The sequence below is a fragment of the Tarenaya hassleriana genome, unplaced genomic scaffold (genome assembly GCF_000463585.1).
Source record: "Tarenaya hassleriana unplaced genomic scaffold, ASM46358v1 Cleome21, whole genome shotgun sequence".
NCBI lineage: Eukaryota > Viridiplantae > Streptophyta > Magnoliopsida > Brassicales > Cleomaceae > Tarenaya > Tarenaya hassleriana.
The window spans coordinates 1,552,033-1,566,427 of record NW_010965451.1 but is presented as its reverse complement, the minus strand read 5'-3'; the positions used below and the strand labels follow the sequence as shown (position 1 = coordinate 1,566,427).

General features: G+C 39.9%; 4 protein-coding genes across 6 annotated transcripts in view; 1 reads left to right on the top strand and 3 right to left on the bottom strand.

Moving 5' to 3' along the window:
- The first annotated feature begins 499 nt into the window (after positions 1–499).
- Positions 500–4,822, top strand: LOC104814427 (protein NRT1/ PTR FAMILY 7.3). Of its 2 annotated transcripts, none has more exons than XM_010542464.2 (6): positions 500–691; positions 1,088–1,208; positions 2,412–2,629; positions 2,957–3,516; positions 3,708–4,224; positions 4,422–4,822. In XM_010542464.2, the coding sequence occupies exons 1-6, from the start codon at positions 662–664 to the stop codon at positions 4,803–4,805; spliced, it is 1,830 nt and encodes a 609-aa protein (XP_010540766.1). In that variant the 5' UTR covers positions 500–661; the 3' UTR covers positions 4,806–4,822. The 2 variants fall into 2 exon arrangements, with proteins under 2 accessions (XP_010540766.1, XP_010540767.1); XM_010542465.2 differs by lacking the exon at positions 500–691 and adding an exon at positions 757–860.
- A 114-nt stretch (positions 4,823–4,936) lies between these two features.
- On the bottom strand, positions 4,937–8,622 carry LOC104814428 (plastidial pyruvate kinase 3, chloroplastic). Its single transcript, XM_010542466.1, has 12 exons — positions 8,229–8,622; positions 7,531–7,800; positions 7,274–7,439; positions 7,033–7,167; positions 6,633–6,743; positions 6,433–6,521; positions 6,295–6,357; positions 6,028–6,203; positions 5,818–5,914; positions 5,554–5,702; positions 5,311–5,419; positions 4,937–5,233 (listed from the first exon to the last, which is right to left on the bottom strand). Exons 1-12 carry the CDS (start codon positions 8,451–8,453, stop codon positions 5,117–5,119), a joined length of 1,707 nt encoding a protein of 568 aa, XP_010540768.1. The 5' UTR covers positions 8,454–8,622; the 3' UTR covers positions 4,937–5,116.
- A 262-nt stretch (positions 8,623–8,884) lies between these two features.
- On the bottom strand, positions 8,885–12,009 carry LOC104814429 (phosphoacetylglucosamine mutase). The gene is made up of 9 exons (XM_010542468.1): positions 11,850–12,009; positions 11,503–11,768; positions 11,082–11,198; positions 10,837–10,979; positions 10,495–10,749; positions 10,011–10,408; positions 9,749–9,924; positions 9,470–9,566; positions 8,885–9,366 (listed from the first exon to the last, which is right to left on the bottom strand). The coding sequence occupies exons 1-9, from the start codon at positions 11,908–11,910 to the stop codon at positions 9,200–9,202; spliced, it is 1,680 nt and encodes a 559-aa protein (XP_010540770.1). The 5' UTR covers positions 11,911–12,009; the 3' UTR covers positions 8,885–9,199.
- Positions 12,010–12,241: 232 nt separating this feature from the next.
- The window catches only part of LOC104814430 (vacuolar protein sorting-associated protein 55 homolog), a 2,901-nt gene continuing 747 nt past the window's right edge, over positions 12,242–14,395 (bottom strand). For both annotated transcript variants that reach the window (XM_010542469.1, XM_010542470.1), the window contains exons 2-6: positions 13,732–13,919; positions 13,591–13,630; positions 13,191–13,275; positions 12,612–12,823; positions 12,242–12,530 (exon numbers count right to left, since the gene is read on the bottom strand). In XM_010542469.1, coding sequence (XP_010540771.1) covers positions 12,628–12,823; positions 13,191–13,275; positions 13,591–13,630; positions 13,732–13,830 — 420 coding nt within the window. In that variant the 5' untranslated portion in view covers positions 13,831–13,919 and the 3' untranslated portion in view covers positions 12,242–12,530; positions 12,612–12,627. The remainder of the gene's footprint in view (positions 12,531–12,611; positions 12,824–13,190; positions 13,276–13,590; positions 13,631–13,731; positions 13,920–14,395) is intronic.

Genomic DNA, 14,395 nt, shown 5'->3' with positions numbered 1-14,395 from the left:
TCAAATTTTAACTGAAAATCACATTTATTTTACATTCTATTATAATCCCAAAATTTGCACATATAAATAAAATTTCCATTTTAAACGTACCAATGTGGTGGTGGTCATTTTCAGCTTGGAGTTATTTCTTACATCTTAGATTATTTATAAAAAAAAAATTCATTTCTGTAACGTGGTTTGTGTGTGTGTGTGTGATTATAAATGTTGAATCGTTAAACACATTGATTAAGTATAACAATGTTCAAAGAGTTCTCCTCTCACTCTCTTCAGCCCCACCTTCACGAAGATCCGATCAGCCACACAGAAAAAATAATAATTAATTAAATGGGAAAATATGCTTTTGGGTAATTTTTTTAATTAAAAAAAATGAAAAAGAAAAGAGAGGGATTGAGGATGTGGGGTGTCCCGTGTGAAATCTCCACCGCCCGAGTCCATATCCCAAACTTCTATTTATTCACATTTCCAAATCTTCACTTCTCCGCATATCCCCCAACTTGTTTCCCTCTCTTTAATTTCTTCCTTCATTTCAATTCTCTCTAATTATACCATCCAATAAAACATACACATTTCTGCTTTACTCTCCTCTCATACACATACATACACTAATACACACACACACACACACATATATATATATATATATATATATATTACTACAACAATGTCTTGCCTAGAGATATATAGCACAAAGGTTGGTTTGAAGATTCCTCCATCGATTTGTACTGCTATATATATTCACACTCTTCACTCCATATTCATAGAGATCAAACCTCTTCATATGAAAAAAAAAATTAAAAGAGAATTTCTTGTATATATCATTTAGCACTATACATTTGCAATCCTGCTCCGATCCGGGTTTGGTACGCGTCAATTAGAAATCTCGATGTAAACTTGGTAGTGTAGAAATATGTGTTATGTGTATACCTATACATGGAGCCTGAAGTTCCAAAGCATGTGGTTATTCGAAGTTTATTTATGTATGTGAACACGTGTGTGTGTGTGTGTGTGCCTATAGTAACGATGGGTGATGTGGATAAATAATAAATAAATATAAAAATAAATAACAAGAATTGTAAAAAAAATGCAGATGAAAAAGAAAGAAGAAGAGGAGGAGGAGGAGAGAACGAGAGATGGAAGTGTGGATTGGGAAGGCCGTCCTGCTCTTCGCCACAAGTCCGGACGATGGGTCGCTGGCTCTGTCATTCTCCGTATGTCTCTCTCCCCCTCCCTCATATATATACACACTCTTGCCTGTATGTATATATATATATACGTATATGTGTATGCATGTATATACAACAGTCCGTAAATTGATGAAATGCATCCGAATATGGGATCAGGAGGTAGCTTATGAGTTCGATAAGTTATCACTTGATCAGAAACTGGAGTGAAGTGACGTATACGACTGAGACAATAAATTTAGTTTTTTTTTAAAAAAAATCAGTGAAGTGACAGAAAAAATAACTTTGACTTACGGGCGATCGATCGTACGTACCTGCATCTGCATGCCGGGCCACATAAAAGGAATTAAGTATGAAAAACATTATGGTATAATATAATAATTCAGATGTAACGTTTTAGACGGTATATTATCAATACGATTAGCGGTCGATTACTTTCGTTATGGGTTAATATATATGTGTATTGGACATTTTTCGTCTTAGAAAAGTGGTATTTGGCGAGGGTGTATGTATAGATTCTATATATATATATACACGTTTGTATTGAGATTGATAGATAGATAGATATATACATAGAACTAATTATAGATAGAATGAATGAACGTAAAGTTACCTAAGGAAAGAGGAAATGACACAAAGAGGAGACTGAATGTGAGGAAAGCATTCTATCTCAATCTATTATTTTTTCTTAAATTATTAATTTTTTAAAACATATTAGTACTATGCGAATCGATCTCAATTTTTCTTCACACCGAGTTCTTAATGATTATATATATATAATAATAATAATTATTATTATTATTAAGAATCATATAAATTAAATTATTATAATATAAAGTACACATAGGACGTTACAAGTTGTGGCGAGTGGTCATTATAATAATTTTCTTTTAACAAAGAAAGCAAACCCATTTGCCTCCGAGACCTATCTCACACTCACATGTCACTTCCTTTTTATTTCCAACTAAAGAAGTATTTATTTCATTCTCGATTTCATAAAAAAAATTAAAATTCATTTTGGACATGAAATACTATCCAACTAAGATGTAACGTCAACTTGATGGAAACGTAATCTCATTCACCATCATTCAGTTCCGGTCCCTGCCATATATCCCACGCTTAATTAAAAACCAATAATCAAACCGATGGCTGGTGTTTGAGCCGGGTTAAGTATTTCCGGTTAACTAACGCTGTTGGAATATGGGTGAACCGGGTTAAACCGGGGAAAAGTGAACCAGGGGCTGGCGACGTTGGCGTTTTTCGGAGTGGGAGTGAATCTGGTGCTGTTCCTGACGCGCGTTCTGCAGCAGAATAACGCGGACGCAGCTAACAACGTCAGCAAATGGACAGGAACTGTCTACATCTTCTCTCTTGTCGGAGCCTTTCTCAGCGATTCCTACTGGGGCCGTTTCAAGACTTGTGCCATTTTCCAAGTCATCTTTGTTTTGGTACGTCACACGTTTATTGCTTTAAAATATCGAGTTTGGATCCAATCTTATCTTATATAATCGAAATTTCAGATCCAGATACATATCGGTTTATATGTATATACGTAAATCAAATTTTGTTGCATTGTTACAGGTTTAATTCTTTCTTTATTTTTTTTATAATCCGAAAGTTCATCATGTTTTTTTTAATAATACAAATTTATTTCTTTATTTTATTAGAGATAATACAATGAAAACCCTAAAATTTGAATAATACAATTTTGTTGGGATTTGTATAAGATAATAATTTGCAAGAATAAATAAAATCATCTCCTAACATTCGCGCAGGGACTGATGTCACTGTCGCTGTCTTCGTACCTCTTCCTGATCAGACCGAAAGGCTGCGGCAACGAAAACATTCCCTGTGGTTCGCATTCGACAATGGAGATCACACTGTTTTACCTCTCCATCTATTTGGTCGCATTAGGAAACGGAGGTTACCAACCGAACATTGCCACGTTCGGAGCTGATCAGTTCGACGAGGAACACCCGAGAGAAGGTTACTCGAAAATCGCGTTTTTCAGCTACTTCTACCTCGCCTTGAACCTCGGTTCCCTCTTCTCCAACACAATCCTCGGTTATTTCGAGGACGAGGGCTTGTGGGCGCTCGGGTTTTGGGTGTCCACCGGCTCCGCTCTCGCGGGTTTGATCCTTTTTCTGATGGGTACACCTCGGTATCGGCACTTTAAACCGAGTGGAAACCCTCTCCCGAGGTTTTGTCAGGTCATAGTCGCCGCCGTCAAGAAATGGACGGTCGAGATCTCGCCCGGACGAGGAGGAGGAGATGAGCTTTATGACTTGCCCGGGAGCGGAGGAGGTAGGAGGATAATGCACACCGACGAGTTCAAGTAAGTGTTTTTTGAAGTTTTTTTTAATAAAGGTGATTATTTGTATTGCATTACAAAAAAAAACACGAAATAATGCATGTTTATATCAAGGCATATATAGGTGTCGGTCTTGAACATAAACTTTTCGAGATGTCTTTACGACCAATCGTCGTTCTTACCGAACATAATTCCTTTTTTTTTTTTTGCTGCAGGTTCTTGGACAAAGCAGCGGTTATAACTGCAGAAGATATGGAAGATGAGGAAAATGGAAGAGTGAATCCATGGCGGCTATGTCCGGTGACTCAAGTGGAAGAGGTGAAATGCATTCTAAGGCTAATGCCCATTTGGCTATGCACCATCATCTACTCCGTCGTCTTCACACAGATGGCTTCTCTCTTCGTGGAGCAAGGCGCCGCCATGAAAACCGCCATGGCAGCAGCGGAGAATAGCTTCAGGGTCCCACCTGCCAGCATGTCGAGCTTCGATATATTGAGCGTTGCGGTGTTTATATTTCTGTATCGACGTGTAATCGAACCGACAGCTAGTAGGCTGAGGCAGAAGGAGAACGGGTCAAAAGGGATGACGGAGCTCGAGAGGATGGGGATTGGACTCGTGATCGCTGTTCTCGCGATGTTATCTGCAGGGATCGTGGAGAGTTATCGGCTCAAGTATGCTGACAAGAGCTGCACTCACTGCGATGGCTCGAGCTCCCTTAGCATCTTCTGGCAGGTGAGCCCTTTCAATCTAGTGCTCGAGGGAAAGAAATCCGAATTTCGAGTACCTAACCCGATCCACGGCTTAGGTACTCGATCAAAATGAATTCGAGCTGGAAAAATATCTGGTGAAACCCGAGACGTAATCTCGGATAACCAACAGATTACCCACCGTAAAACCCTAAAACTACAAAAAATCTAAAACTACTACAGGTACCACAGTACGCATTGATAGGAGCATCAGAGGTGTTCATGTACGTGGGGCAGTTGGAGTTCTTCAACGCACAAGCCCCCGATGGTCTCAAGAGTTTCGGAAGCTCACTGTGCATGATGTCAATGTCCATGGGCAATTTCGTCAGCAGCTTGCTGGTGACCATGGTCATGAAGATCTCGACCGAAGACCACGTGCCAGGTTGGATCCCCAGAAACCTTAACAAGGGCCACCTGGACAGATTCTACTTCCTCCTCGCTGTCCTGACCAGCGTAGATCTGGTCGTGTATATCGCTTGTGCCAAGTGGTACAAGTGTATAAAACTCCAAGGGAAAGGTGATAAACCAGATGGTGATGATGAGAAAGATGGGGATTCAAGGGTTTGATTAATGGGTTGTCCTTTTTTTTTTTGACAAAGATGATGTATCTAATCTAAGCAATAAAAACCTAACATCACTGTGTTTGCTCTAACTGAAGAAGATACGAGGGAAAGACATATAGAGAGATCTTTGTCTGATGATGATCTAAGACAATTGCCATAGACTAAAATTCTAAAAGCTTCCAGAACTCAACGTATACCGGTTCTTGGTTTCACTGTGAATGATTTAAAAGAAAAAAATCGTAGGCAGAGCATGACAGAAGACCGAGACTAAAAAAATGAAAATGGGGAAGAAGCTCAGAGAAAGTAGAAGAAGAATCACCCGATTTTAATCTTGCGGACTTGAATGACATGAGTTGATTCTTCACGCCAGATGGGTTGTGCTCCGCTTTGGACAAGAGTTACATGTTGTCCCTCCTTCAGCATCTCCTTGTCCTGAAGCGTATTTATGCAGGAAAAAAGTTAACGAATTGAAAAGAAAATCTGATGCAGACAGAAAAATAAAAATGTACCTGTAAAAGTTTCAGAGCCCGAGCAAATGTATCTTCTGCATCATCAGAGAACTCCATGAATATGGGCATGACTCCTTGATAAAGAACCAGCCTTTGCATTATCCTTCTCCTGATAGGAAAAAAAATCGTGAGAGCAGTTTTTGATAATTAGAAAATAATCAACGTTCTGCAGAAATTCGGTTAGACGTGTGTTCATTTTCAACAACATATGTCAAAACATTCCAATGAATTATGTTACTCAACTGGTTTGTGAAGGCGAATATGGTTGAGGAGGGACGGTAATGGCTCAAAAGCACGGCCATGGATCCAGTTCTAGTGAATACAATTATCGGTGTCTTGAGGGTATTCGCCATTATAGAAGCATGGAAAGCAAACATTTCGCCCATGTGCACCTATTGGTAATTACCATTCAAATTGACCGACGAATCATTACATTACACGGTACAATATGAGGCTATCAATATAACGAAACCATAAATTTTCAGTAAAAAATTGACGGGCAAGTACCTTGTAGGCACCACCTATTGCCGATGTTCTGACAGGTAGACTTGCTTCAGTCCTCGTTGCCACTGTATGCATTACTTTCACAGCTTTCAGGGGATACCTAATATCAGATCACAATATAAGAAACTTTAAAGAATCGGATACATGAACGAAACTTCTGTGATATTGGTTCTACTAAGAGGAATTGTGAGTTCAGTTTGGAAAACTACGAACTTTCCATGCGCTGTTTCACCAGAAAGCATGATTGCATCAGTTCCTTCACGAACAGCAATTGCAATGTCAGAGACTTCGGCTCTTGTAGGCGTAGGATGATCGATCATGCTCTCTAGCATGTTTGTGGCAACAATCACAGGCTTTTGCATGCTCCTACACCTCCTAATGATCTCTTCCTGGATTAAGCCACAAAAGTATAAATGAAACTGAATCTAGGTGAAACGAACAGACACGTCATAGATTTTGTAAAAGAAGTTCCGGGTATACCTGCAACAATGGGACCTCTTCAATGGGAAGTTCAGCTCCAAGATCTCCACGAGCAACCATTGCCTGACAAAAGCATCCATGATTATTAGTTACAAGCAACAGAAAACTTGCTGATAGAAGAAAGCTACCGATACTGACCCCATCAGAAGCGGATAAGATGGAATGAAGATTCTGTATAGAATCCGCACTTTCGATTTTCACGATCACACTAATATCCGCCTTGCAACCTGTGAAAACATTCAAAGATTCCATTTAGATTAAAGAAAATCACTCAGTACTATGCCCTTAGCAGCATTCTAACATTGATATAATTGGGGACTGAAAAAACGTAGATTTACTTTTGAGGTAATTCTTCAACTCATGAACAACTTTAGCATCCTTAACAAAAGAGACGGCATAGCAATCGACTTGGTTTTCCACTCCAAACTTAATGTCTTCCCAATCTTTGTCTGAAAAAGGCACAAAAGCAAAGTATGATCATAAAAAAGAACACAAAAGAAAAATTGCTTCCCACAAACCGTCCAATTTCGCAGATAAATTCGCATACTGGACGGTCCAAACGCTCAAAATCCCGGTCCAATTATTTTTCCAGGTTCTATATCAAATTAAATGTCCCCTCGAGATCAAAATTTCTTTAATAATCCAAAGCACCTTAAAACCCATTTTGCCTATGTGTGTTTATATACATATGTAGAGGAGGCATATGTGCCATGCGATGTTGTTAGAGACAGTAGCTGCGGTTCCGGGAATGGTCGGAGGGATTCTTTCCTCGAACATTCAAGTGTCGTCTTGATTTTAGCTCTCCCCCATCAATTACTACACATTTCACCAAATCGCCCATCTTTGATTTCACAGCCAATGACATCATTCCACCTAATATCGAGACAAGAAAACCCGTCACCTGTTACAAATGAGCTAAAGGAATGGCTTCACAAAAAAAAAACACAAAAGTTATTAGTTACACATATCATGATTTTACCATCTACCAATAATATGTCTCCAACTTCGACATCGTTAATGAAATCATCATAATTTACGCTGACAGTGTCTTCGCTCGAGACACCTCTCTTGATGGTAAAGTTAAACTCTTGACCCTCTTTTAGAAAAATCGGCTGAGGTACATCCCCACTTCGGACCTCAGGTCCCTACACAAACAGGACACAAATATAACTATTTTATAGATACTGTAGAAATGTTCATAAATCACAAGGGGAAAGTGAAGGGTAAAGGTTATACCTTTGTATCCAGCATTATGGCAATGGCTCTATCTGCAAACTGAGAGTTGTATTCCTTCACAATATCGATGGTTTTCTGGTGGGAAGCATGGTCTCCATGGGACATATTCAAACGAGCTACGTTCATTCCTGTTTCAGCAAGTTTCCATATCATTTCACGAGAACTCGTGGAGGGTCCAATTGTACACACTATCTTCGTTTTTCTGCCTGACTCTGTTCTTATTCTTGGATCTACCAGTTCATATGAACTCATTGAAGAATCCAGCTCTCCCTTCAATGACACAGAGATAAAACAAAAAAGTCAGAAACTTTGGATCCAAGAAAGCATGACAACATTGCCAAATTCGTGGAACCTGAAAACAATCCCAAACGTCTGATTGAAAATATGTCCAGAGACATTGTAAGATCCTCTCGGCAACTTCTCTGCTGAATCCTGACGCAAAATAGAATCCTTCTAATACTGGAATCATATCCAGTCAGAGCGTACGGATATTGCATCAATGCGACTTACACAACACTGATTTCAAACATTTTCCTCAAAGCATTTCACATCATAGTTTCACCCTATCATAACCGAAGAGAATCAAAGCAAAAGCAGAACCACCGGATTCAAACAGTGGAGAGAGGGAACGTGACAAACATGGTAAGGAACGAGAAGACCCAAAAAATGGAAAAGCTGAGGGAGGGAGACAAACTCACGACGTCAAGAGCGCCGTTTTCCGCCGAAGCCTTCACTTGCCGGCTATCGTCGGCAATCCTAATCGACCTGATGCAGGGAGAGGTCCGTCTCGGAGCGACGCCGCATCGGCCGCCGGCTCCGATCAGGGAACGCCGCAGCGACGGGGGGACGCCTCCGATGTTCCTGGAGGAAGACAGAGCGCGATTCGCTGACATTCCCGCTGAGATTTGACCTACCGCCGCCATGGCAGAGCACCTGAACAACAGAGGAGAGAGAGAGTACGTGTTCGCGTTAACGTTAGTGACCGATATTTATGAGAGAGAGTCTGAAGAGAGAGGGTTTCTTTGTCCTCTTCGTTTGGTCGACAATTACGCTGAACCCTCTGAACCAGGAGGAAGCAAACAAGCTCTGATTTTTTTCCTTTTTTTTTCTTTTTCTTTTTAAATGCACAAGCTCTGATATTTCTAATTCTCATATGATTTTTTGTCCCTATTCACAAATATTACATATACTGATTATAGTAGCAGATCATAATTACAACAAAAAGTATATTCCTGTCATTTTCAGCTTTATAATCCCTATTTTCCCTTCCATTTTTTTCACCATCTTGAACCTTTTCTTAAGACAGAAAAAAGGTCTCTTTCATATTGGATGAATTCAAAAAGACATGCTGCAGTAAACTAAAAGTATGGGATTTGATATATATATATATATATATATCATTACATTCCAACTTTCTATGTCAGAAACGGACCAATATAAAAAAAAATACTATTCAAAACATACTCCATGAAGAAAGTTTTCTAAAATTTGCTGAGTTTGGTGAAGAACTTGAAATTGTTTCCAGGCTGAGATTATCAAGAACAAGAACCATTCCAATCTTTCCCAGTCAGATTCCCAGATTCAATTCGTTTTTTTTTTTGAAGTACTTGTTCCAAACCTGAGTAGTGGAGTTGTTGCCCAGATGAACACACTTTGGATCAGATTTAGATTATGATTCAGATGGAACTATCTTTGACCCGAGGAACCTCTCGACGAGCTGAGCCACCGACTTAGCCAAATTATCTGCCTTTTCTTGCGTTGAGGCCTCGGCATATACCCTCACTACGTCCTCTGTGCCCGATGGCCGTATGAAAGCTCTACCTTGAGGGTATTTAGCTGCTTTTACAAAAGAAAAATCAACCCAACAAATTAGAAAGAATCAGACTTTCAAGAACAGAGATTTCGAATATACTTATATGAAGCAGTGTGATAGTTGTACCGATTTCCGTGTTGATTGCTTCTTGGACACCTGGTGGCTTCAGAGCCTCGGTTTCTTCCTCAGTGGTAACTATTGCTGTTCTGTCTGGAACTTTAACCTGTCAATCAGAGAGGAAGGGGCAATAATCCGAGATGAACTAAGAAGTGAAAATTGTAAGGAATTAGGGACAATGATAGTAGCATAATGATAGGTTTTTGTTTCTTTTTTGTACTTCCAATTGTATTCCGGTTCCTAAATACCGTAAAAATTTAGAAAACCACTAGTGGGTTTATCATATACCTTGAGTTGTCTGCTAGGAAGGTCCTTGTAAAGCTCATTCCATTTCTGTATTGACCATCCCATGTGTTGCAGAATTACTTCAACCAAGAGCAATCCACTAAGTGCATCCCCAATTGCTTGGTTAATGAGCTTACTCATAGCCACGAGCCTAGAAACCGCCTTAAGCTCTTCTGAGCCTGTAACGAGTAATTCAATGTTGTTCTAAGTTCGGTATTTCAGGCAGTCAAACACACTGAAAGGGAAAAAAAAATAAAGGTAGGACCTTTAGCAGTGGTGGCGAGATCCTTCTGTTTGGATTCTAGCCATGAGAGCAAAGTTTCTGAGAAGAGTATAGTGCCATGGCCATTGGCCTCAAAGTAGATCCCGATGTCGAACTGGGCAGCTTTTTCATGCAAATGCTTCACACCGGTTTTAGTGAAAACGACGTCTAAACCCAGATTTTTTAGGTAATTAGTGGATGCCCCATTCGCGTAAGCTGTCTGAACGACACCAAGGCGGGAATACTTCCTTTCTGTATCGATAACACTTAGCTGCTCTTTGATGAAAAGAGCAAACAATGATAATATTTTGTCACCATCAAGCAGTTCAATATTGCCAGTTGAGTCTGATGGGATGAAAAAGTACACTAATCTATCTGCATCACCGTCCAGACTCACACACCTAGCAAAGAGAGACACGGAATATATATCAAATTCGGAGAAAGAATACAACTTTTGATACATTAGATGAGAAAGAATAGACCTAACCTCATCCCAACATCCATTGACCCGAATCCTGAAGGGACAACCTTCTCCTTCTGCACAAAATCAGCACCGACCCCTTCATTAAGAACACCTCCATCCTTTCCGGTGTTACGAATTTCAATAACCAAATTGTTCAGCGACCCTTTTAGATCCTCAAGTTTCTGTCCACCCACACCATTGGCACCATCCACAAGTAATTTCCTTTGAGACCCATCAAACTTGGAACCAGACCCACTCGGAATCAGCTCCATCAGACATCTGGAAAAATCATTCAAAGAAGCTCAAGAAGGCAGTCTCTCTCACAAGCAAACAATTTGACATGCAACTGAAGAACATGAGGACTACCTGAATGAGCTTGAGAGCTGCTCAAAGTAATCGTTCTGTGTCGCATTAAGACCTTTGTTTCTGGCTCGAACCATCCAATGCAATTGAGGAGTTGTCAAAATCCCCATGTCAAACATGACAGATCCCGTGATAGAGGCCACTCCCTTTGAGCGTGTCAACACCGATATGAGCATATTAAACATGAATCAGACAACCTCAGAAACTATGCCATGTTATATTTCTCTGTGTTTTCATGCGTGTTTCACCTCTTTCGCAGCTTGGAGGAGCAAGTCACCACTAGGCCTAGTGTCCCTTCCCAACCATACCTCTGCAAACTTCTCTCCTACAGGAACCTTCTCCTTCTCCACAAAATCTCTAATCAACTGTGATAACGTAGCAACGATTAATGGGTGAGGCTCTGTGATAAAAACATTCCAGCACCAAAGGGCCAGCCATTTGCATCAAACCCAGTTTCGGCTATCACAAAATTCAATCTTTAGCAAAAAAATCTCAGATTTAACTAAACAACAAAACCGGTTCTAGATGCAGATCGACCCTCTCTTTTATCCCTCTTCGTCCCGATCACAGAGCCAAAACTATGACTTCTAAGGCATGTCAACCAAAACAATGCACATACACAAGTATATATACAGATACATAGGGTCTACAATTGGCTAGATCACTAACCGAGACAAGATCTTGGGAAGATGATACATTGGCGAGATGATCAGCGAAGGGCTCCCAATCCTGGGAAAGCATGCCGCCGTCGGAATCGGCGACTTTGACGCCATTGTCGGACACTTTGTTGTGCGACGCCGTGATCATGAGCCCCACCGCCGATGACTGGAGCTTGATCGATCGTACTGCGGCGAGAATTCCAACTCTATACACCGTCGATTCCAGCACCGTCGCGTCGGCTCGGAACCCCGCCGTTCCGTACGATAGCTTGACTCCTAAAGAAACCTACGACAAGGATCAGTCGAATTGAAACAACTTAAAAGGGGAAAATGGTGACTGCGGAGATATTGCATTGCCTTTAGGAAGGGGAAAAAGCTCGGATGTTTTGAGGAGGGAAGCAACTTGGTGCTCGTCCATGGCGTCTACCCCGAGAGAGAGAGAGAGAGAGATTCAGAGGAAAGCGTGAAGCTTTGGAGACGAATGAGGCCTAAAACGCATCGTTTTGTCCTCAGAGTCGCAAAGGGCCATCCATATACACTGGCCGTAGTCACTGGAGCCCGATATTGTAATTTGAGTTAATATATTAAAAAAAATGTAATTGGATTTTGGTTTTGGTTTTGAGAAAATCTATTTATTATTATTTGTTGAAATTCAATTTTTGTTGATTTGATAGTATGTTTCATTTCTAAAAAATTGATTTTCAGAAATCATTTATTAATTATGTATATTCGATTTTTCAGAACCCATATTAAAATTAAACTGATTAGTGTTAAACTGAATCAAACAAACAACAGTTCTTCTTGTACGGACAAGTTTTTATTGTACTTGCTATACACCAAAAGACAATACAACTGCGGACTGGAACCATACATTTACTTGCACAAACCACCAAAACCAGACGCATCTAACTCAGCCGACACATTTCCTCTCCCCGGACAGAACTCAGAAAATCCAGCAAGACCCACCAATGTGAAAACGCTCATCTGAATTGTCCGAGTGACTTGTTCTTGAACAATCCCATCCACGAGAGATTTGAACTGAAAACATTGATGGGTTGGAAACGGTATAAAATCCAAAGTGAACAAAAACAAAAAATTAAAACTTTGAATCTTTCAAACCATTGCCATTGCTGTCTCAGATGAAGCTGTAATAGTCATCACTGTCTCCCATGCAAAGGTAGCAGAGAATAGCGACCAGGAAGACAACATAGGAGGACAGATCCAATGCTAATGCACCCCAGCCGATGAGTCCGGCATGTTTCAAGATCGAGGGTATCGCTATGCTTCCGATGGTCGATGCACCCGTCAAGAACTTGGCTGCGTTGATCCAGCTGAAACATCGTTTGTGTATCGGCAAGGAGACAGATTTCGAAATGAGAAAACAAATATGAATATAAGAACATTGAAGTTGGTTGGAAGCGATTATAGAGATGATCGTTGGCAATTAGAGACACAAGATCAATTGAGAAATCAAACGTTAATTGTGTCAATTATTTCTTAATTCATTTGTTTCTGTCATATATTATTTCTTCATAATACATAGAATTATTTTAATTGTAATTCAAGAAAAAGAGATGTAACAATAAACGATATTCTATTCTTTTTCTATTCTTTTCTTATTTTGCTTCTGCATTATAATCTTTCAAGAACAATTTCTAGAATTAGGCATTGCTGTATAGGGGAGGTGAGTTTCCTCACCTGTTGTCTGACTCGTTGAAGAGAGAGGAACTGTCTGAGCCCGCAAAGAAAAGCAATGGCATTGGGAGAAGCACATACATTATAACTACAAAAAGGATAAGAACATCAGAATCGGTATAGATTATGAAGATATCTCCATCCAAAGATTATGAAGATATCTCCATCCAAATTTTGATCAAAATTATGATATCCTCAAGGAAGTAGATATGAAATGTGTTTTTCAAGCCCACTGTTGTAGTCAAAAGGAGCAAGCTATCGAGAATTTGGACTGAAGCGAAAACAGGGACAAAAACGTTTTTGCAATTCATCAGCAAGATATTCGCTACATGCAATTTACATAACCCGGATCCAGAACTTCCCAAGTCATAACCAGATGTTGAAGAACAAGCCACAAACTCACCACTTAGCATCGGCCACCAGTTATTGAACAGAGCACATGCCTGAAAAACTCTCACAAACAATATAACACAAAATATTAGATTGGAAAATAGGATTAAAGGAGCATAAAATGTTGTATAACTCGATATGATCCATTGGATACCAGAATCTGCAACACGATCCCTCCTGAGACCAAGATTGCTAGGGATGCGATTTTACCCATTTGCAGACAGGTACGAAGATGTCCCGGTATGTCTGCCATTGACGAATCTATTTCTCACCTTGTTTTTCAGACAGAAACTGATATCATTCCAAAACGTTTTCCACAGGTTCGATCTTCAAGGACAAAAACTGAATGCCCAGAAAGAGAGAATACTCAGATGTCATGGACATAATGTTCATGAAACATGGTTGAACACTTTCAGGTCTCTGTGTACCAATACAACTATCACTCAATACTTGACAACGAGGAAACACAGATTCTAATCTCTGATGATAACATCAAGTCCGAATTTTTTGCAATTCGAGCGCATAAACAGTCATACAATCGATAATCTCCAAACCTAATTTGTAGGAATCTTTGAATAAATAAACACAATCTCTAAGAAAGCATCATCGAAGCTCCATCTTTTTCCAGTGGTGAGAGATTAACCTAATCCAGAATCTGTTTATCTGTTCACCAGATTCATTTTCAAACCTCAACCGAACTAAATTGGGTTATGTCGTCCCTTCGATTTCTTCAAAAGTTGCCTAAAAATTTTCCAATTCCATCTATTTCCTCGAAATTCAACAACAATTCATCTCGTTCTTCCGATCAAACTTAAGCA

What these genes read in the sequence shown, in the direction of transcription:
- LOC104814427 (XM_010542464.2), top strand. Translation starts at nt 662, where the DNA reads ATGTCTTGCCTAGAGATATATAGCACAAAG. An exon ending in ATGCACACCGACGAGTTCAA is followed by an intron (nt 3,517 to 3,707) that starts GTAAGTGTTTTT and finishes TTTTTGCTGCAG; the next exon opens with GTTCTTGGACAAAGCAGCGG. An exon ending in CCCTTAGCATCTTCTGGCAG is followed by an intron (nt 4,225 to 4,421) that starts GTGAGCCCTTTC and finishes AAACTACTACAG; the next exon opens with GTACCACAGTACGCATTGAT.
- LOC104814428 (XM_010542466.1), bottom strand. Translation starts at nt 8,453, where the DNA reads ATGGCGGCGGTAGGTCAAATCTCAGCGGGAATGTCAGCGAATCGCGCT. An exon ending in CCATAATGCTGGATACAAAG is followed by an intron (nt 7,440 to 7,530) that starts GTATAACCTTTA and finishes CTGTTTGTGTAG; the next exon opens with GGACCTGAGGTCCGAAGTGG. An exon ending in GGTGAAACAGCGCATGGAAA is followed by an intron (nt 5,915 to 6,027) that starts GTTCGTAGTTTT and finishes ATCTGATATTAG; the next exon opens with GTATCCCCTGAAAGCTGTGA.
- LOC104814429 (XM_010542468.1), bottom strand. Translation starts at nt 11,910, where the DNA reads ATGGACGAGCACCAAGTTGCTTCCCTCCTCAAAACATCCGAGCTTTTT. An exon ending in CAGCTCTCAAGCTCATTCAG is followed by an intron (nt 10,750 to 10,836) that starts GTAGTCCTCATG and finishes TGATTTTTCCAG; the next exon opens with ATGTCTGATGGAGCTGATTC. An exon ending in TCAATGGATGTTGGGATGAG is followed by an intron (nt 10,409 to 10,494) that starts GTTAGGTCTATT and finishes TCTCTTTGCTAG; the next exon opens with GTGTGTGAGTCTGGACGGTG.